The sequence below is a fragment of the Ambystoma mexicanum genome, chromosome 8 (genome assembly GCF_040938575.1).
Source record: "Ambystoma mexicanum isolate Mex_15411 chromosome 8, UKY_AmexF1_1, whole genome shotgun sequence".
NCBI lineage: Eukaryota > Metazoa > Chordata > Amphibia > Caudata > Ambystomatidae > Ambystoma > Ambystoma mexicanum.
This window is the reverse complement of record NC_090929.1, coordinates 17,233,140-17,254,651: the sequence shown is the minus strand read 5'-3', so window position 1 is coordinate 17,254,651 and position 21,512 is coordinate 17,233,140. Positions and strand designations below refer to the sequence as shown.

Sequence of the window (21,512 nt, the reverse complement as noted above, 5' to 3'; positions counted from 1 at the left end):
CTTATGAACAATACAATGAAAGCCGAACCGGAAATCTGGGCAAAGTTACTCTGCATACTATTTCAAGATATAGTAAATACTGGCAATGTTCCTACTAGCTGGCAGACTGGCCAAATTGTTCCCATCTTTAAGAGGGGTCCGCGGACTCTGGTTAAGAAATACAGACCGATCTCTCTTATTGATGCAGATTGTAAGCTTTTTGCTTCTATGCTTCTTTCTCATCTCAATGTTTGGATCAAGGAGAACCATATTCTTCCAAAACATAAAACAGGGTTTAGGGCTGGCCATTCAAATAATTTAAATGGCCTTATTTTAACCGCTTTACAAAGCTCATCATGGGGAAAATTTGGTGGTACTCTCTATGTCGCCTCAATCGATTTGTCAAATGCATTTGATTTGGTTATCAGGCATCGTCTTTGGGCAAAATTATCAAGGTGGTGGATCCCGGCAGGCCTTCTTAATCTAATTATGGCAATGTATAAGAATTTGGGAGTTCATATAAGGATAGACTTAGAGGGAACCCTCTCTAAAAGAATAAGGGCACGTATTGGGGTCAGACAGGGCTGTTCATTGGCTCCATGCCTTTTCACTCTCTATCTGGCTGATGTAGGGGAGTTCCTTGGAGATACAGGTTTGGTGAACGCAAAATTGGGGGATCTCAGGCTCTCGTGGTTGGCAGATGCTGACGATTTCCTTCTCTTTGATCAGACTAAAGTCGGCTTGCAAAGACTCATTTGCAAGTTTGAAGAATATGGTACACTAAATGGGCTAAAAATTAACCTGTGTAAAAGGCCGCACGATGGTCTTCTCCAAGGGGAAAAAAGGGAATAAACAAGTGTGGAAAATTGGCGGTGAAAATATTATGAGGGCACATAAAATTGTTTATCTGGTATTCCTTATTTTGACCCAACCTTCGGCTGCTGAACTAAGACGTTCACTCAGATACAAAGCACTCCCACTCATCTCACAGTCTATCAAGCTGGATAACAAGTATGGCAGGTTTTCCTTTAAGCCAGTGGTAGATTTCTTCAAGGGAAAGGTCATTCCGAAACTAATATACGGAATGGAACTACATTATTTGGATATCCTGACCTTTTGGGATATCCTTGAGGGTATTTACTGGAGAAAGGTCATGAAACTCCCCAACTGTGTCCAGATAGTGGCTATAAGGTTCGAACTGGGTTTAGGGTCTTTACGAGCCAAAATCCTCTGGAGGGTTCTGGCACTCTTTTCTTCTTTGCTATGTCCTAAATAGGATACACTCTATGATGATGTGGGCAAGATTCTCTCTTCACAGGGATCCCTGGATCGAAACCTATTTCTTTTAAATTTCAGAGATCTCTGTGACAAGACCTTATTAGATCTGTCTACCGATAGGGATACTTTGCTTACCAATCCGAACAAAGAACCTCCCTATTGTTGTGACTGGAATGACACCTTGGAGAAACTTCATTCTAACCCATCTCTCTGTGACTTAAAATTCGATCATAAGAAGAGAGGTTCCCTGTCCTTCATTTTGACACAATTCCCTAATCGCCACTATCGTTCACTCCTCCTGAAACTCAGATGGAACATCTTGCCTACTAAGGAGGTCCTATATAGAAGGAAGGTGATTAACGACTTGGATCTTTCTTGTCGTTTCTGTCATAATCCAGGGGTTACTGAATCTGCCCGGCACCTTTTTTTTTTAGATTGTGTAGCACTGAAAGGACTGGGGGCACTCTATTCTGGCAGATTCAATACTCTGGGACTTCTGAGGGCAGAAACCTTTATGTGGTCTAGCTGTCTCTCTATTTCCAATACTACAGAGGGACTTGCGGTTGCAGCATTCATTAAATCGTTAGATCTGTATGCACCTTTCTGATGAAACTACTTGTATGATGAATTTTTTTCTATCTATCCTAGTTATCTGCTTAATGAATGTACTGTATATGTATACAAATTTGACATACGTGATTTTTTGTTATGCGAGGGGAAGGATGAATTGGAATTTATATTTGGTCTTAACTATGCACTGATTTTATCGGTTTGGTTTAGGTTTCCTACTTTTAAAAAGGATCTTAGGGCTATGCTGTATTTTCTATTTACTGTTATGTATGTATATATTTATAGTTTTTTCTTTGTCTTCCTCTTTTTATTAAATGCAATTGTAAAGGTTTCTTATGTAAACCATATACAATTAAAAAAATAAAAATAAATAAAAGATGGAGGAAAACATAGCTCCAAAAGAGATACAAAAGACTGAGTGAGTGTGGAAAAATGGTCCCACTGACTCACCAGGGTCCAATAAAAATGAAGAGTCCAGCAGAAAGTGCTGGGGACTCGCAGGCGGAGAGAATTTCACACAAAAAGGAATTCTACTCTAACAGTAGTGTCTTATTTTTTTTTATAAAGCTCAGCTCTGTATAGTGTTTCTAACTAATTTATGATCCTACATATTCGTTTTCCAACCTGATTCCTACTTAACTTGTTCTTCATTCACTTGCTTTGACACACTACGGTTGCGTGGATTGTGTAGCCAGAGCACCCCAAACGTGAGCTGCTATATAATAGTGATGTATGTTTAGTGTGATACCAACCAGAGCTTTTTAATTGCTAAGAGTTTGCCCAGGCCTAAAAAAATATTTTTATATATTCTCCCTAAGAGTGCTTAACTGAGCCCTTTGCCGCTCTAATATGCGTCCTACTAAGTCTAAGCCTGGCTGCTCAGTCACACCACCCAGATAGTTTGGCTAGAGGTTAGTGTCTGTCCAGTAGCGAGGCCGCTCAGAATCTGTTCACATGGCCGATTCTAAAAATCCATCTTAAAAGTAATTGTAACAATAGTTGTATTTAACAGTATTACATTTTGAAGTGGGGCGGGTGTCCCAGTTGGACGCCAAATTGTGAATCTATATACATACATGTTCTTTCTTACATGTACCATTTTAGCTACCTTTATCATTCTTAGTTTAATACATCAATGTTGTTACATGCGTGTTTATTTCTATATTTACCTGCTGTTAGGGCGAATTTTCAGTTTCTTTGCCAATTCTCTTTAACCTAGGTGACCCCCAGCCCCTTGATGGAATCTGGGACCTTTTTTTTATTTGTAACCTCCCGAGTGAGCCTTTTTGCCACTCACTCATGCCTTTTCCCTTCGACAATGATTTTGTGTTGCTTATGTTTTAATGGAGTCTGGTAAACCCCATAGGCATCTGCTATTTATATAGTGACACACAGCACCCTCTGTGCAGTGCCACTGAGAAGTCCCTTGAACTCCTCTAAATGTTTAAATACATTTTCTTGTGTGAACTATAGCTCCCAAGAATAGTAGGACAACTTTTGTCTTACCCTTTTCCTGTGGGTCCAGCACACACCACCTTGTTGTGGAGTGCTGTGGGGTTACATAGTTACTCCTTCTCCCACTTCTCATGTAACGTTTTGTTACACAAGGTTGAATGTCTGGTGGCAGTGGTTTCTTGTTACTACCTTTTGTGCCATGTATCTGCAGGCTGATTTCTCAGCTGCAGTTCAACACCCAAGTGTGACCATTTTACCAAAATTGCCCCGGTCTTCTTTTTTCGCCATTTCTCATTTGTTAGTTCCTTCTGGGCTTTTACTCTGTCGTTTGAATCAACACACGCTCAGTGCGTCTGGGAAGGCAGGAAGTGAGGAAGGGCCCCGAAACTTCCCTGTCCTTTGTTAGTAGGCATGCCTGGCCGAAACCAGTTTGAACTGGGCGGGAGGCAGTCCTATAGGATGGCCCAACTGTTTGATTGTCAGTTTAGTGCTGTGAATAAATGTGATTTCACATATAAGATGAGTGTTTTGGGACTACAGGCAGAGTCGACCACTGAACATCTAATCCGAAGAAGACGACGCATAGAGAAGCCAGCAGCACCTTCCAGGACCGCAAAAGCATCGGTGAAGCCTTGCAGCTGTGCTGACCCAGTTTTCCCATTGACAGGGAAGCTCAGCCAAGTACGATTTCCTCCCTTAGGCTGGTGAGACCAACTACCCGCAAGACATGCTTCGTTCTGGGCCAACCACTGTGTCGCTGCGACTTTCCTGGGTTGCAATTTCCCAATAACGAGGGTACCTGGACCACCGACGAGTGCAACGTCTTCCGAAGGAAGAATCCGGCTGAAACTTCACAGGCATCCGTGCGAGTCTACAGAAGCAAGCAATCTTCATCCAGATCCCCCTCACCAGAGTTCAGGACCGAGGAAATTTCAACCAGGGATATTCGTTTCTATCGTGGGCTGAGAAAAAGGCGCCAAAACTACAAAGAGCCGCTGAAAAAAGTGGAGTCCATTGCTGCAAAGAGAGAGTCTCTCTCTCGCTCTCTCTCTCCCTCTCCCTCCCTCTCCCTCTCGTGCTGCTGCAGAAGCCCGCCAGACATTCTTCCTTTCGTCACCACGACCAACGTCCAGGATCAAGGGTCTGCATTGCTGCATCAAGAAGGTCGTCAGCTGGAACATCTGGTACTGTGGTGCTTCCCAGCTTGGGGAGTGCTCCTTTCTATCCTTTTCAATTACTGCAATTCACTTGTGCCGGCCTAACAGCTTGTGCGCCTCAGGTTGGCTCACTTGAGCTCATGGATTTTTCTTTTATGAACTACTGACTGTTCAACTAACTTTTTCTAAGAAGATTGCATCAGAACTAGAACTGTCCTATTGACTTTGGCTGTCCTGGCTCCCTAATGGAATCCCTCATGAACCCTACTGGCTTTGGCAGTGCTTGTTCCCTTACAGGTTTTAATTGTTTTACATAATCATTGCTGGGATAAAAGACTTCTTGTTACAGTGCTACAGTGCTGTATTCTACTCACGATTTCCTTCCAAACTCAATATTGTATGGTGAACCATAAGTGCTACTACTGACCATGATTGAGGTCACTCCGTGTGCTCTAAATGTTTTAGTACAAAAAGAAATTAAGCACCTGCATTATTGCTGAATTACGCACCTGCATTATTGCTGAATTATGCACCTGCATTATTGCTGAATTACGCACCTGCATTATTGCTGAATTACGTTCAGAGAGGAATTGCCATAGCATTTCGGTGCTGGACTGCCCTTGTGGGCGGGACAAAGACTGATATGCAAATGGATATTTCCCATCTGTGAAGGTACAGTGAGCAAAAAGCAATGGCTGCGAACTCTCAATGTGGTTAATAACCACTGAACAGGTTATCATGCCTTGTTCTTTCGAGAGAGGGGCGCCTGCTACCTTTTTTGTATTTATGAAAGGAACTTGGGGTTGGTCACCCTAGGTTACCTGGGGGCAACCAGACGTGGACTCCCTGCTCACTGTGCTTAGAGAGGCTCAGCTTCACCTCACTGATGATGCCCAACAAGGCTGAAACACGTGTATGGGGTTGCTGATGGTACTCTTGTTCAGAGAGGAATTGCCATAGCATTTCGGTGCTGGACTGCCCTTGTGGGCGGGACAAAGACTGATATGCAAATGGATATTTCCCATCTGTGAAGGTACAGTGAGCAAAAAGCAATGGCTGCGAACTCTCAATGTGGTTAATAACCACTGAACAGGTTATCATGCCTTGTTCTTTCGAGAGAGGGGCGCCTGCTACCTTTTTTGTATTGCTGAATTACGCACCTGCATTATTGCTGCTTGAATAACTTGATTCTGAAATTCTGCTCGATGTTCCTATTAGTTGCTGCACAGCCTAGTATGATTCATTTGCTTCGACTATATATAAATAAGTAATTTTGATATAACTCTTAAGGGTGTAAGTGTTTACTTGACTACTTGTTTTTACTGATTTAATTGTACTGCTCTACAGCTCACAGAACCCCTTCTAAAATAAGCCTGGCTGCTCAGCCACTCTACCGACTTGCGTAGCACAGCCTATATAGTTGGGTCACTAATACCAAGCAGATAAGTCATGTAAAGTCCCACACCAGTTGGACGTCACAAAATCTTACCCAACATCTGCATGCCCAATCTATTGCTTGGCTGTTAAGACCGTTTTTCTGAAGTCCTTAGTAAAACCATTCAGCTGAGACAGTACAAGACTCCACTCTTAGTATAGGGCTGTACCACCTGAGTTCATGGTAGCGTAGACAGAGCAGCCAGGCTTATCTTAGGCGGGAGAGAGGGCTGTAGAATCAGTACAAGTGAAATTGTATTATACATATGGTCCAAAGAAACACTGACGCCATCTACTGCAAAGGGTTTATTTTATATACAAGCAGACCACAGGATTCTTAGGCAAGTCCTATCAAAGCATACAAACGCATTATAAAAACACAACATTACGCTTTAAATACACATCTCAAAGCACAGACCTTACTTAGAACACCTATCAGTATTTCTAGGGGGGTAAGACCATAGATTATTTTGATTACTTTCAGTAATACAAGGATTGTAGCCCCCGTCAGTTATGCAGTGACACTCAGCAAGGAAATCACAAAGTCAACCAACTTGCAAATATACTTTTCGGAATAGTGCAACACAGGTTAAAGGAACAGTATATGCTTCTACTACTTTTGTGATAACACACCGTTATACTAGGTGAGTAAGACATTTTTGGTGTAATATAAAATTACAGCTGCTTTTCAGCTCAGTGGAACACAGGCTAGGATAAGCAAGAACTAATTTTGGATGCTCCAGGTAACCCAAGGTCAGCTACACCTAAAGGAACACTTTTCAGGAATGGCAATCAGCTATTGTATGTAAGACAGACCTAATGTTGTAATATTCTATCACACCTGCTTTTTTTTTTTTAAACTTCTTTTTATTAATTTAGCATGGCAGCAAAACATGGGCGAACAGCGCCAGGAGAATACAATGTAAGCTCATTATATGCAAAACAGACATACAGCAGTTACATTACGATATAAACGTAAACATTAGGCATTTTGGAGGACATGAGCAAAGTGGCCGGGTGTTATGTGAGGGGTGAGGCCCCGTGAAGGCGAGGAGAAGCTGCTGGGGAGGATGTGTCCGATGTCGTACTCAGATCCGACATGTAGGATCGGAATCTAAGCCAGATATTCCTGGGTCTGGAGTGGGTAGGCTGCAGGTGAGACCAGGCTTCCTCTGTGTCAGAGGCCCATGTGACCGCCCTTAGCCACTGGGCATGTGTGGGAGGTGAGGGGCGAAGCCAGCGAAGTAGGATGGAACGTACTGCGAGAAGCATGCAGAGGCCGGCAAGTTTCCTGGGATTCCGGGGGAGGCCAGGGAGGTCGTGAAAGAGACAGACCATCGGGAGGGGCTGATGGGGTGGTCGAGCATAGCAGTCATCGTCGAGCAAACTGCCTCCCAAAACTGTGAGATGCGGGGACAGGACCAAATCATGTGGATGTAATCAGCTGAGTCTTGACCGCATCTGGGGCAGCTAGACGGGTTAACATTGGATATGCGGTGCAATCTGATCGGGGTAAAGTGAAACCTGTGTAAAACTTTAAACTGAATCAGCTTGAAACGAGAGTTGAAAGACACACAGTGTATGCGGTCACAGAGGTGCGCCCAGCGCTCGGCGGACATTTCAACACCCAGGTCCGCCTCCCATGCTCGCTTCAGTTTGGAGAAATCTGGGATGGATCTTGACTGCAGCATAGTGTATAATCTGGATATTTTACCTCTAGTGGGTGAGGGGGAGGTGAGTTCCTCAATAATAGGGTCGTCAGGTGGTATTGCTGGAAACATCTGGTAGTGGCGTTTGAGGAACCTGCGAAGGGATGAGTATTGGAGCCATACGCACTGGCCAGTTCTCAAGGGCAATGGGAGGTCAGGCCATTCAATAAATACACCCTGGTCAAACACATCGCGCATCAGCTCGTATCCCACCCCGGCCCAGCGTCGAACCATAGCAGGTGATACCCGTAGGACCCCGGGGAAGAAGTTCCAGAGAGGGAGGTTGCCGTGGAAGGTATAAACAGTGCCAGACAGCGTCCACGTTTTGGCTAATGCCAAGGATGTGCAGGCGACTGGGCTCTGTGAGTCCAGCGCCAGGGGGACGGGCTGTATCACCAAGCTGCGGATATCGCGGTCACAGACCGCAAGCTTCTCGAGCTTGACGTGTGGGCGGGGGGGGGGTGTCCTCTATGCTGAACCAGTGAGATGCGTATTGAATTTGGGATACCAGCCAGTATTTCAGGAAATCAGGAGCTCCAAAGCCCCCGTATATCATGGGGGTGGACAAGGTTTCGAGTTTAAGACGGACCGCGCCCGAGTGCCAGAGAAATGTGTTGATTGTACGAGTCAATTCGCTGAAGAAGTCCCCTCCTGGCCACACGGGAATGTTGGTGAACCTGTATAATAGCTGGGGCAACACCACCATTTTCAGTAGGCCTATTCTGCCTGCAAGGGATATCGGGAGTTTGTCCCAGATCCGAACTTTGGATGACAGGTGTGTAAGATATTTCTGGTAGTTTTCGTGAAAAGTCGAGGCTCGGTGGCGTGTCACCTCAATCCCCAAGTAAGTAACAGTAGACTGGGCCCACGTGAACCCCTGGGTGTCAGGAGGGGGGAGGGTGCATTCTGTAAGTGGGAAAAGTATGGATTTCGAACAATTCACCTTGAGGCCCGAGATTCGGCCAAAGAGCCTGACGTCTTCCAATATTGGGGCTAAATTGGAAGAAGGAGAACGTATAAACAGCAATGCATCGTCCGCGTATAGTGACACTATGTCCGCATGGTCTGCGGTGCGAAGACCTCTATGTGCGTGAAATTGGCAGAGCATATCAGCAAAGGGCTCTATCGCTATAGCGAAGATCAGGGGAGAAAAAGGGCAACCCTGTCTCGTCCCCCTGGCGATCTCAAAGAGAGGGGAACAGCGGTCGTCAGAGCGGACCCTAGCCACAGGAGACGAGTACAACAGTTTAACCCATGAGAGAAATGAGGGACCAAATTTACAGTTCACAAGGACCCGCCACAGATACCGCCATGAAACGGAGTCGAACGCCTTTTGCATGTCGAGCATGGCAGCCACTGCTTGTGTCTCAGGGTGGATTCTATCAAGTATGTTGAAGAGGCGCCTAAGGTTCAGAGAGGTGGAGCGACCCGGGATAAAGCCCCCCTGATCCGAGTGGATAATAGATGGTAGAAAGGGAGCTAAGCGAAGCGCCAGAGCCTTGGCATATATTTTTACATCACAATTGATAAGTGACAGCGGGCGGTACGAGCCGCAGTGCGTGGGGGATTTACCCGATTTAAGCAGTACTGTAATTGTGGCTTCCCGGAGTGAAGGGGGAAAAGCACCAGCCTCCACCGATTCATCCCAGAGCGCCATCAGGTGAGGGAGTAGCAATGGCTTATAGCGCTTATGAAATTCGACTGGGATACGACTGGGAGCCTTCCCTGAGGACAGGGAGTCCACATCGTCGGAAAGCTCTTCCAGCGTGAGTGGAGAGTCCAGAGAGCCCGCGGCCTCCGGGGAGAGAGAGTAGATAGGGGGAGAGCATCAAGAAAGGAATCGATCTCCGTCACCGGCACCTCATCGGAGTTGGAATATAGGGTTTCATAGAATGTAAAGAATTCCGTGTTAATGTCCTGTGAGGTGACCGCCATGGAGCCATCCGGCCTCTCGATCCCAAGTATACGCGGGGCCCCCGTCTCATGGCGGAGCAGCCTCGCTAGAAATCGGCCAGGGCGCTCGCCCTCTCCGTATCTCCTTGCCATGCCAGGGTTATCCAGAAATGTTTGTTCGCGCTCCGCAAGGGACCGGAACGTGTCCAGCTCCACCCCGATCTCCTCCAGAGTCCCCGGGGTGGAGTGTAGTGAACATTTGGTCTCAAGGATCGATAATTTAGATTCACTCTCGGTGAGAGCCCCACGGATCGACTTAAGAATACCACTCTCCTTCGACAGCGCCATCCCTCTAATATAGACCTTGAAGGACTCCCATAAGGTAGCCTGTGATGTCACTGAGCCTGTGTTTGTCTCGAAAAACTCCTCGATAGACGCCTCGAGGTCAGAGCTGAACTCCGGGTCTAGAAGGGAGAGGGGTTTCAGCCTCCAACAACGGGTTCAACCAGGATCCGGGCCCCAACTCACAGTGATGGTAACAGGAGAGTGATCGGACAGGGTTCTGGGGAGGATCGTCAGTTGTAGGACATTCTTAACCAACTCATTGGAAATCACCCATCTATCGATGCGGGAATAGGAATCATGGACTGAGGAGTAGAAGGAATAGATTCGAGAATCCGGGTAGAAGAACCTCCATGCATCAACCATGGCGAGACGGGGTAGGGATGACAGTGCAGCATAGGCCGCTCTGGAAAGCTGGCGGGGCCTGGACCCAGATCTGTCAAGGGTTACATCAAAAATTGTGTTGAAATCGCCCCCCCAGAGGATGGGAATAAGGGGGAATCCATCGAGGAGAGACGTGACCTGAGTGTAGAAATCCGGGTCATCTATATTGGGACCATAAATGTTTAGCAGGACAACCTCCCTGTTTTGAAGTGTGGCATGCAACAACACATATCTACCCTGAGGGTCTATTTGTGAAGAGATAAGAGTGAACTTGAGGCTCTTATGTATGAGGGTCATTACCCCGCGGCTTTGGAAAGAAAAGTTAGTGAAAAATCTATGAGGGCCCCATGTTTTGGCGAATTTCATGCATTGTTCCGTGCGGGCATCTGTCTCCTGCAGGAAAAGGACCCTGGACCCGTGGCGCTCAGCCTGCAGCTGGAGCTGCCTCATCTTCTTGTAGTTACCCAACCCCCGCACATTCCAGCTCATAAAAGTCACGTCACCCTCAGACATTGATGCCGGATCCAGTAAAGTATCCCTGACCTGTGGGTCAGATTAGCTTTCCTGCAGTGCCAGTTTTTGAGTTTCACCCTGCTGTCCGTCCCTGCTGCCAACACCAAACTTTTTATAACATAACCCCCAACATGTCCCACCCCCTCCCACATCCCTCCCCCAAACAGAGGGATGACGATCCCAAACCCCCTCAACGAGAACCAAACCAAAGGCATCAGCGCCTGGGGGGCTGTAGGTCGGATTGGCTGTGTCTCTCCGGGCATGGCAGGTCAATGTGAAACTTAAGGTGCCATCAATGAAAATTTGTATGTAGCTTGGACGGAGAGTGTGCACATATTGATGTGGCACATAACCATACAAGAGAAACCATCAGAACAAGGTACAGAACTAAGAAACAGTATGGTTCCAGAGTAAGGGAATGACCGGGCCTGGTCCCTCCACAAAGGGCTCGAAAAGAACCCCTAGCCATGATCAGCAGTGGGGGGGGGGAGGTCAGTCCGGGAACTGTTCGTCCAGGAATATGGAAGCCTCCTCCGGGAGTGTGAAAAAGAACACCCGGTTGGCATGTCCTATGCAAAGTTTAGCTGGATAGAGCATTGCGTATTTGATTGAATGATCACGAAGCCTGCGCTTTACTGCTAGAAAAGACTTGCGTTCGCGCTGGACAGCTATTGAAAAGTCTGGGTAGAGATGGATCCTTGCGCCGTCCAGTAAGAGCTCGTCTTTGAGTCTCGCGGCCCTAAGGAGGGCATCGCGGTCGCGAAAATTCAACACACGGGCTATGATGGGACGAGGAGGAGCACCAGGTTTGGGTTTAGCCGTCAGAGCACGATGTGCACGCCCTATAGCGAACTGCGGGGAGAGTTTGGGAGAATCTAGGAGAGCCAGCAATGTGTGTTCAACAAAGTCTTCCATTGATTCATGGATCTCATTTTCAGGGACCCCTATAATTCGGAGGTTATTGCGTCTTGATCGGGATTCCAAATCCTCGTTCTTTTTCTCCACCTCCAGGACTTGGTTGGAAAGAGCGACGACCTCAGAGCATAGAGAGCCCAGTGCATCCTCAGCGGAGCTCACTCGTGTCTCGACCTCCGCCACCCGGCTATCTGTCCTCTCAATGTGGGCTTTGATAGAAGATATAGTGCCGTTCATGTCGTCCAGTTTGGAGTGGAGTGCGGAGAAGCCCTCCCGGATAAAGTCCATCATGTTTTGGGACTCTGGAGCTGTGGCGGATGATGACGCAGTGGGGGCTAGGTCGGCGGCCTCCTCCGATGATCTCGCCGGTGGTTTTGCGAACATATTGATGGAGCCCTGTCTCTTTGCAGCTCCCTTGGTCATAGTGGCGGCGTTGAGTTTCAGTGGTATGAGATGGGGAGCACAGCGGCTCAAGGAGAGAGAGCCGAGGAACTCAACCCGCTGAGGAGCGTGCAAGGTATGGTGGGGAGTGGGGGGAGGCAAGTGGCGGCGGCCACACGTGAGTAATGCTTGTGACTGCCGATGTAGCCTGCGAGGGATCAGTCAGCTCCAGATGATATGAAGGGTGCGATCCGAGGAGCTCGGGTGTAGGGAAACGCAGGAGTGGTCAGCAGTGACGTGAGATGGTTACCACAGAAGCGACGTTCCAGATGTGGCTATCCGGGCGAGATGGGGAAGCGCCCCACACAGTCTTATAAGCTGCCGGTGCGGTGAGTGGGTTGTGGTTCAGGGCCGTATTTGTGGAGCGCAGGCAGCGGCGGTCCCCCGGGCAAGAGGCCCGCCAGAGCCGAGACGTGGATGGTACCGGGATCCCCCCGGTTGGTATCTCAGGTATAGGCAGGTCCGTGATGGGTGGAGGTCCCTGTAGCCGCGGGGCGCCCCCTCGCGTCCAGGGGTCGGCCTCGGCGGCACCCGGGCGCGGAGCAACCCAGGGAGCGACCCCCCCCAACGTACCTTATAGGGTCCGGGGTCCGGCGTCGTGAGACAGGGGGGGGAGCACGGCACCAGGTATACAAGGGTGCGCCGCAGCTCGACGCCCCCTCCGGTGCACCCCACGCAGGGGGCAGGGGGGTCCCAGGGAGCCCAGCCACGGCGCAGGTCGCAGTGGAGCCAAGAGAAGAGGGGGTCCTCGCCGGCGCGGCCACGGCGTGCAGAGTCTCCAGCGTGTTGTCCCCGGACGAGGCAGAAGGCAGAGCCGCGGCCGAGGAGGAGCAGGTCCGCGGCGGCTTCAGCCGAGTGTGTCCACCCTCCGTGGAGGAGGGCGGAATGAAGACTCCGCAGGGGGGCCTCGATGAAAGGCCCGTCTCAGCAGGGGCGGGTGGGGGTCATCGCCGGGGGCGGGTGACGGCACCGGTGGGTAGAGAGGCCCGGCGCTTCAGCCCAGTCGGGCCTGGTCGTCAGCGTGAGCCGCCTCACAGGTGGGGGAGGGGTGCAGAGAACGGAGGTGTCCGGATCTCACGGTCCCCGGCTCCGTTTCTTCTCGGGGTTCGGGCCAGATGGAGCCCAAGCCCTCCCCCGTCGAATCGTGCGCTCTGGATACGGGTGTAGGAGCGGGAAGTGCCACAAAAAAGGATTTTGCAGCCCGTCTGCCACAGAGAGTCACCTGCAGGCGGCCATCTTGAACGGCGCTCAACAGCGCCCCCTATCACACCTGCTTTTTAAGATCAGTGGAACACAGATTGAGATAATCAATAACTAACTTGTTATAGGATGGCACACAGGTAATACAAGGTAAGTAAAACCTATATACTTTTTAAAGGGGCCATCAGCAACTTAAAGTTAAGTAGAACCTAAGGCAGACTTATTCTGAACAGCCTAACAGCAAGTCGGGGGAATGAAGACCCAGTTGGGGACACTCCTACATTTATCCTTATAGGAATAGTAAAGTGAAACCAACAGCATTATTTTTGGGGAAGAGACACAACCTATTTGCAGGCGAGTAACTTAACCTTTTAAATATTTTTCAGAATAGTGCAACACACATTCAAGGTAAGAACTTGTGTTAACTGTGCACTCTCAGAGTTACAGTTACCAACCAGCTTCTTTTACAAGTAAGTAACTTTTGAACACTTGTTATTCTTTTCCAGGCAGACCTCTTTTCTTATCCAGTCCATCCCATATTCTAAAGCATGAGTTCAATCAAAGGCAGTAGAGGGATCCTAGTGGTCTAGGTACAAGCTGTAGGCAGGGTGAGATAGGGTTTAGTTGCAGGCACAGTCAGTTCCAGAGAAAGACTGTACAAAAAGTATTTCACTTTAAAGTTAGTTGAGGGTGCAGGGGCTTCAGAGAAGACACCCTAGGAGGATTCCGCAGTGGGCCTGGGTGAACTGGATGAGTAGCCTCCCAGTCACAGGAAACACCGCAAAGCTATACAGAAATCACAAAGGCTTAAGGTAGGTAAAATACCCCCGTCAACACAGTACCTCCGCACAGAAGAAGAGTTGCTGCAGGAAGACTTCCAAGATCTGCAGCCAAAAACCCGGTTGACGGATTCCTTTGTCAATAAGATGGAAGATAGCACTTTGAAAGGACTTTTGCAGCAGGGATCACAGGAGAAGGCTCCAGGCAAGAGTTTCCTCGTGGCTGGATGCAGCTCTGTGGATTTGGCACCTTTTCAGGAGCACAGCAGAAGACAGAATATCGCTGGTCGGATTCTCGTCGTTTGCAAGGTCCAGCACTCTGGTGAGGGGACCTTTCAGACCTCAATCGTGCCTCTGGAGATCCAGCAAGAGGCCCATGAAGTTTTTGCAAGATTCGTAATTTGGAACAAAGTGCACCATACAATGGCTCGAGGTCCCAAGGTATTGGGGTTTTGCAGTCTTGCAAGGTTGCATCACAGTGTGGCTCAAAATGCAGGTCTAGTGGGTTGCACCAGGCCCTGGGTCAGGGTCGTCGTTTTCAGAATCCCCAGGTCGATTGGAAGGAAGGGCTAGAGCAGGCTCTGTTTACACAGCAGGCTCTCGGGTCGCTGGAAATCATCTCAGCCGCAAATTCTTAATCTTCCTCTTCGCTTTTGGTTCCAGAGGTTGACTAGCTGTTCAGCTTTCAGGATCAGACTTTTATGCAGGAAAACAGCCAATCAAACAAGCTTGCAACATTCAAACTTGGGGGTTGGCAATCCTTTAGGACAGCCAGCCTTCCAGTTTGAACTGGATTCTAGCACTCAGGCTGGGAGACAAAGGGCTGCAGAGTGTTGGATTCCTCCCTCGCTTCCTGCCTTCACAGACACTCTGGAGCCTGGCTGGGGAATCCACAGGATTCCCACCAAAGATGACATTCACACAAAGGAATTTCCTCCCCTGGATGCTAGGAGAAGGAACAAGAAATGACAAGGAACACTAAAATGGCAAAAAAGAAGACAAGGGCCATTTTAGGAAAATTAGCCCCCATGGGTGCCTTTAGCCGGGCTGTGGAAACAGCCTGCGGTAAAGGTGCACCAAATTAATAAAAAGGTTCACTGTCACCAGCCATTAAAGGTAAGTTTGTCCTTTTAACATAAATGTTACATTTAAAATGAGAAAGGGGATACTCTATCTCCCCAGCATTCCGCATAAGATGGGGGGAAGGGGATCAGGGAGTGAGGGGGACGGGGTGCTTGTCTCACCTAATAAAATGTAAAAGGTATCCAAATATCCTTTCTACCCTTGGGGACTGTCGTTCTACCAAGGTTAGACAGAGAAAGTTAAAAGGGGAGCCCCTAGGGCAACCCAGCAACAACAGGCATTTATTGCCAAAAGGTTATCAAAGAGGATAACTTTTAAAAGTCACTATGAAGTGTCTTAAAAACTACACCCATAAAAAGAGTAAAATATTCTGTGAGTGTGGAAAGGGGTCCCACTCACTGAGGGAAAAATAACCCAACTGTCCAGCAAAAAGTTCTGGGGTTGACACAATTTAGGAAGATTTATCATTATATGAAAACCTTACCCGACAGCTGCAGGCTTGTTAACTGTACTTTACACCATCCTCTTGATTGCCTGAGTCTAAGCCTTACTGCTCAGCCTCATTGCCAAGTGGGAGTTTGGCCAGATTTTTGTGCCAAACCATTTCCATGTCCACTAAGGTTGGCTTCTCAGAACCCTACAACAGTATTGGCTCTACAAAAAAAACTCCTAACACAAAAGCTTGGTCTTGAGCACCTCACTGGAGGTATGGTAGCGTTCTTATTTTCCCAGGTTCAGCTTAAGACATTCCCGTCTGGGACCCTGTACTCCAAAGGCTATATGCACTGTGCTTTTGTCCCATGTTTTCTAGCAGAGGACCAATAAATTGGAGAAACAGATTTCTCACAGGATTTCAATGCAGGAACAATTTTTCTAGAGAGCGTGGGAATTTTCTCTCAGAAGGCCTTGTGCATGGTGCAGAGAACAATCGGAGGTTTTTCTGGGGGCCAATGGAGGGCCTTTTAAAGGTCATATTATTGTATTGTAGTTGTCATTTATAGAACGCCTCCTACCATTATTATCGTCTCAATGCGCTAGTGGTGGGAACACCCTCGGGTGCGGAAGTCCAGAGTGTTGGAGATCACGGAGTAGGATTGGCATGCATGTGTGTATTTGGCCATTATAAGGCATAGGAGGGCTGGCCGGGTTCCGATAAAAAGCATCCCACAAGTTCAGGCATACGAATGGGTGCTGAGAGAGGTCAGGAGAAAGGGTGAGTGGAAGAGACTCGTTATGTGTCCATTAAGCCCGGATTTGTCGCAGGTCTTTGCTGTATACTAGTCACAAAGGTGTTGAGGAGTAGTCTGGTGTAAGTTTGCAGAACAATTATGTGACCAAAGAGACCAAATTTGTCGTAGTCGCTGCTGCATTCTTTTATCGAGTTGTTTGTATTGCTTGTTTTTTATTGTTAATGGAGAAAACCGACTAAATAAACATGACTTGACTGATGTGTGCAGGTAGCCATGCCTGCGGCTGGTGTCCACTGGAGTGGTGCGTTTACATGTACCGAGAAACTCTGATGTAGATTTGCTGTTGTTGGCGAAGAATTAGTGCAGTCAATTGGTGTGGGACTTCACAAGACCTATTTCTTGGTATTAGGAAACCCACATTTTAATATAGGCATGTACTACACAAGTTGGTAGAGTGAATGACCGAGCAACCAGGCCCATCTCAAGAGGGGTAATGTGAGCTGTAGGGCTGTAAAATGAAATCAGTAAATACAGGTACCAGGTTAACTCTTACACGCTTACATTTATAGTATAAATATATTTGTTTATGTACTGTTAAAGGTATTTCTATTGCGCACCATCTCCACCGTAATGGTCACCAGGCGTTCTGGCGGACCTGAAAAAAAAGGGGGTAAGGGGGAGGGGGTTAGTAGGGTGTAGTGGGAATAGGAGTGAGAGCTGCGATGTCCCGTTGACAGCTTCAGTTCGGTTTGCACTGTTCGCTGAGCTGGAGTGCGGTTATAGGGTTTGTGCGAGTCCCCATGTGCTGTTGATCCTGGTTATGTGTTTGTCTGTTTTTGCAGTGTGATGAAGCACGTGTGGATTGCTGAGCAGAGAAGTGGTTGTGTGAATTTCTGTATGTGAAGTGTATGTTCAGATTGAGGTGTTAGAGTTGGGTTCTTTTTCTTTTCTTTCTTTCTTACCTCTGTCTTTCCTCCACATCTACGATTATTTTTGTTTTCGGTTTTGTCGGTAATCCGCCTAGTTGGCTGTTATGTTGATGGGTTGCAGTTATCCTCCGTTTATTTTAGTGTTTTCTGTACCTAACTGGAGCAGGTGTGTCCTCCGAATTTTCCTCTGTGTATTTCAGTGTTTTCTATACCTGACTGGAGCAGGCGTGTCCTCCTAGTTTTCCTCTGTTTATTTCAGTGTTTTCGGCACCTAACTGAAGCAGGGCGTGTTCCCCATAGTTTTCCTCTGTGTATTTCAGTGTTTTCTGTACCTGACTGGATCAGGCGTGTTCTCCCACTCTGGGGTTGGCGATGTTTAGGTTGGCAGATTTTGGTCCTTCCCTGCCTCTGTTTTCTCATGTGGATTAGCGGTATGTGTAGCAGGGCGTCCTTCGCCCAACCATCAGTTAGGGAAGATTAAGTTACAGGTAAGGGATTTCCCTCCCTGTGATTCTCGATTCCCACTGTGTGGCTTCCTAGTCGTTTCATTCTGAATTGAAGATCTCTTGCGTTGTGTATGTTTTTTGGCAGGTCATTCCAGGTTATTGGTTCCAGGTGGGAGAAAGATGATTCTCTGAATGTTCTTTTGTTGCAGGATAATTAGACAATCTTTAAAAAGCAGCAACTAATGTTATGCTATGTTATTTGGCATTTATATAGCGCCCTATATATCACTGGTATGACCTCAAAGTTGAACGCCCTTGTGGACCGCAGTTACTATTAATGTTAATAGTAACATCAATATAAAAGTTAGGATTCAGTTCAACAAGCGCAAAAAAGAAGGTGAGCAAACTTTTCTTATGCTAAACATATTCCAGCACACTGAGTGACGTCCTTTGAGGTCAGTATTAGCAATTATTTGTGATCACGATTACAATATCGAGTTTCAATGAGGGTAAAGTTAAAGTTATATCAAAACATACTTTGTAAGTAGCAAAACAGTTAGATTCTCCCAGAGGGATGTAGGCAGTCATTTTTCCCAGCAATAATAGAGTTCCACAATTCAACAGGAAGGTATCCAGCTGGAACCAATTCTTCAATTACTGTGGGGCTTGGAGTACATCTAGCTTTTGCCATTTGTGGTGCTTCCTAGCTTGGAGAGTACCATTTTAAACCCCTTTGGGTTGAACTCAACTGACCTGCACTGGCCTCCCAGCTTGTGCTTCTTCAAGGTGGCTCCTCTTGAGCTTCTGTGATTTTCTGATGAACTACTGACTATTTAAAAAAAACAAAAGTCTATGAAGAAAGCATCAGAACATTGAACTAGCCCATTGACTTTGGCTGTGCTGCTTCCTAAAGGCCCCATATTGGTTTTGGCAATGCTTGTTCCCTAGCAGGTTTTAAATGTTGAACACTTTAATGCTGGGATAATAGACTTCCTGCCTCCCTCTGGGAGAATCTAACTGTTCTTATAACCTATTGGTCTGTTCTGATCTAACCGTTCCTTCCTTCCTTGAAAACTCAATATTGCAAAGGTGTTACCTATATAAATGCTATACTGACCTCAAATGACGTCAACCTCTGGGTGCTGGAATATGCTTTGTTAACTTGTTTAATTGAATCCTAACTTGGGATTAATGTTACAGCTAATTACTGCTTTTTAAAGAATGCTTTAAATATCTTTGTGTTTGAATAAAGAAATAATGTATTATATAGCTTTAAGTGTGTAAGTGTTTAATTGGATGCCTATATTTACGGATTTCAGTGTATAGCTCTACAGCTCACATTACCCCTCTTAAGATAAGCCTGACTGCTCAGTCACACTATCAACATGTGTAGTACAGGCCTATATTAAAAGGTGGGTTCCCAATACCAAGAGATAAGTCTTGTGTAGCCCCACACCAGTTGGATTGCATTCATTCTTACCCAACAGTGAGATATAGGGTGTTGTGTTTGTTCTCCTACGCCTCTCTTTGATGTGGGTACCTGTTGGAATTGTGGAGGGGGGCAATGGGACAAGACTTACAACAAGCTATAAAAGGTAGAGGAAGTGTTGGGTAGGGGTGTGTTGTGAAGAGGGGGATACCGCGTCTTGCCATTGGATGTCTCCCCCCCACTCCCAGAGGACCCCTCACCCAGGTGATCCGCCCGCACTTGTCCACCCCCAGGGTCTGGACCCAAAGGCCATGGCTGTGCTCTGGCCACCTGAGCAAGAGATCCCCCAAGGTCTAGATAGTGATACACCCTTTGGATTCTAACATACCCTCAAGATCCCTCCAATTGCAACTCACTTCCTAACCTCAAAATCCATTCAAGTGCGTCACATTTCCAACCCACAGAAGTCCATCTAAGTGCATCGCGTTTCCTACCCCGGATTGGGCCGTGCAATGACAAACCAGTTACACAATTAGACTAGGTGCAGGTGGGTATAAGGTGTTCGGTAATAAGTGTGGTGGGTTTTTACTGGAGTACAGTAATGGCTGTACTCTCCCACACCACACTTACGTCATCAGACGGCAGAGGTTATCTGAATCAGGCGTCCCAGGCGAAAACACAGGCAAACACAGAGTGGAGCCACTTAGTTGGGAGCTGCCCTTTGCCTTGTGTCCCATAGCCGAGGGCTGCCCTAGTTCTGCCAGTGAAGAAGCGCTTCCTGGATATCAGTGGGCTAATCAGCAAGGGGGCGGGAGCTGGGCGGGGCGGGGCGGGCAGGGGACGTATGCAGTGAGGAGAGCGAGCAACGAGGGCCGCACAGAAAAACTCAAACACCCCTAAAAGAGCCTTGGGGGCAGAAAAGGGGGTAGGTGTTACAGGGTATCATCCATGATATCCTGTTTGTAGCTTGTGGGCCAGTATGGCTGCCTGGCCTACTTTACATACCTCCAAAAGACAGTACAGTGTTCAAGCCATGGTCCAGAGCTGGGGTTCCATTGAAGACAATGGAGGGAATGATGCAAATAGAAAAATCTTTACTAACAGCAGTTGACGGGTTTGTGCACATACAGGTTTGAGTCTACGTAGTGCGAAGATGAATGTACTATATCCACCGCTAGGGAGGAGTGCAGAGCTGGAAGGGATCCATGTCCCTCCGGAAAGAGTATGTTTGTTTGCTTTATTATTTATAATGCGCACCAGACCCGAGGGTATCAGGGCGCAGGAGGCGGCAAGAAGATTTTCAGCTTATGTTACAGTGCTGTATAGTTGGAAACATAAAAATGCAGATTACACAAGCGGCATAAGCATAGCAGGTGCAAACAGGCAGAAGGTCAGCAGGGAGGAAAACACAATAGGACAATATATACAGGCAAAAAAAGGGGCATAGGGTGGGTGCTGGTAAGGTGGTGTAGGATAGAGCAAACTGGATGTTGCTGTAAGGACAGACGCACAACAGCACACATGGAAGAAAGCAGGACACATGTATCCAAGCAGAGCAGCTTCTGAGTACTCACCATCTCCTCTTTACTCTCAAAGTCTGCTGGAATCTGGAGAGAGGCTCTCTGGATCTCTTCAGACACCTCTTCACTCTCAACTCCGTCCCCTGTTCACGAGGGAACAATCACAAATGAGAACTGCAAAAGGGTGCCAAAAGAATGTAGAACACTGCAGCATGCACACATACACAAAGGGACCACACCACAAATCCATCAAAACGGTGCCAGAAGAATGTCGAACACTGCAGCATGCACACATACACAAAGTGAGCACACCACAAATCCATCAAAAGGTGCCAGAAGAATGTACAACACTGCAGCATGCACACAAACACAAAGGGAGCACACCACACCACACATCCATCAAAATGGTGCCAGAAGAATGTACAACACTACAGCATGCACACATACACAAAGGCAGCACACCACAAATCCATCAAAAGGTGCCAGAAGAATGTAGAACACTGCAGCATGCACACATACACAAAGGGAGCACACCACAAATCCATCAAAAGGAGCCAGAAGAATGTACAACACTACAGCATGCCCACATACACAAAGGGAGGACACCACACATCCATCAAAGGGTGCCAGAAGAATGTACAACACTACAGCATGCCCACATACACAAATGGAGGACACCACAAATCCACCAAAAGGTGCCAGAAGAATGTAGGACACTGCAGCATGCACACATACACAAAGGGAGCACACCACACATCCATAAAAAGGTGGCAGAAGAATGTACAACACTACAGCATGCACACAACCACAAAGGGAGCACACCACACCACAAATCCATCAAAAGGTGCCAGAAGAATGTACAACAC

General features: G+C 47.4%; 1 protein-coding gene across 4 annotated transcripts in view; it reads right to left on the bottom strand.

Moving 5' to 3' along the window:
* Positions 1-21,512, bottom strand: part of GOLGA2 (golgin A2) — a 918,457-nt gene that overhangs the window by 176,785 nt on the left and 720,160 nt on the right. For all 4 annotated transcript variants that reach the window (XM_069609145.1, XM_069609147.1, XM_069609148.1 and 1 more), the window contains one exon: positions 20,701-20,789. In XM_069609145.1, coding sequence (XP_069465246.1) covers positions 20,701-20,789 — 89 coding nt within the window. The remainder of the gene's footprint in view (positions 1-20,700; positions 20,790-21,512) is intronic.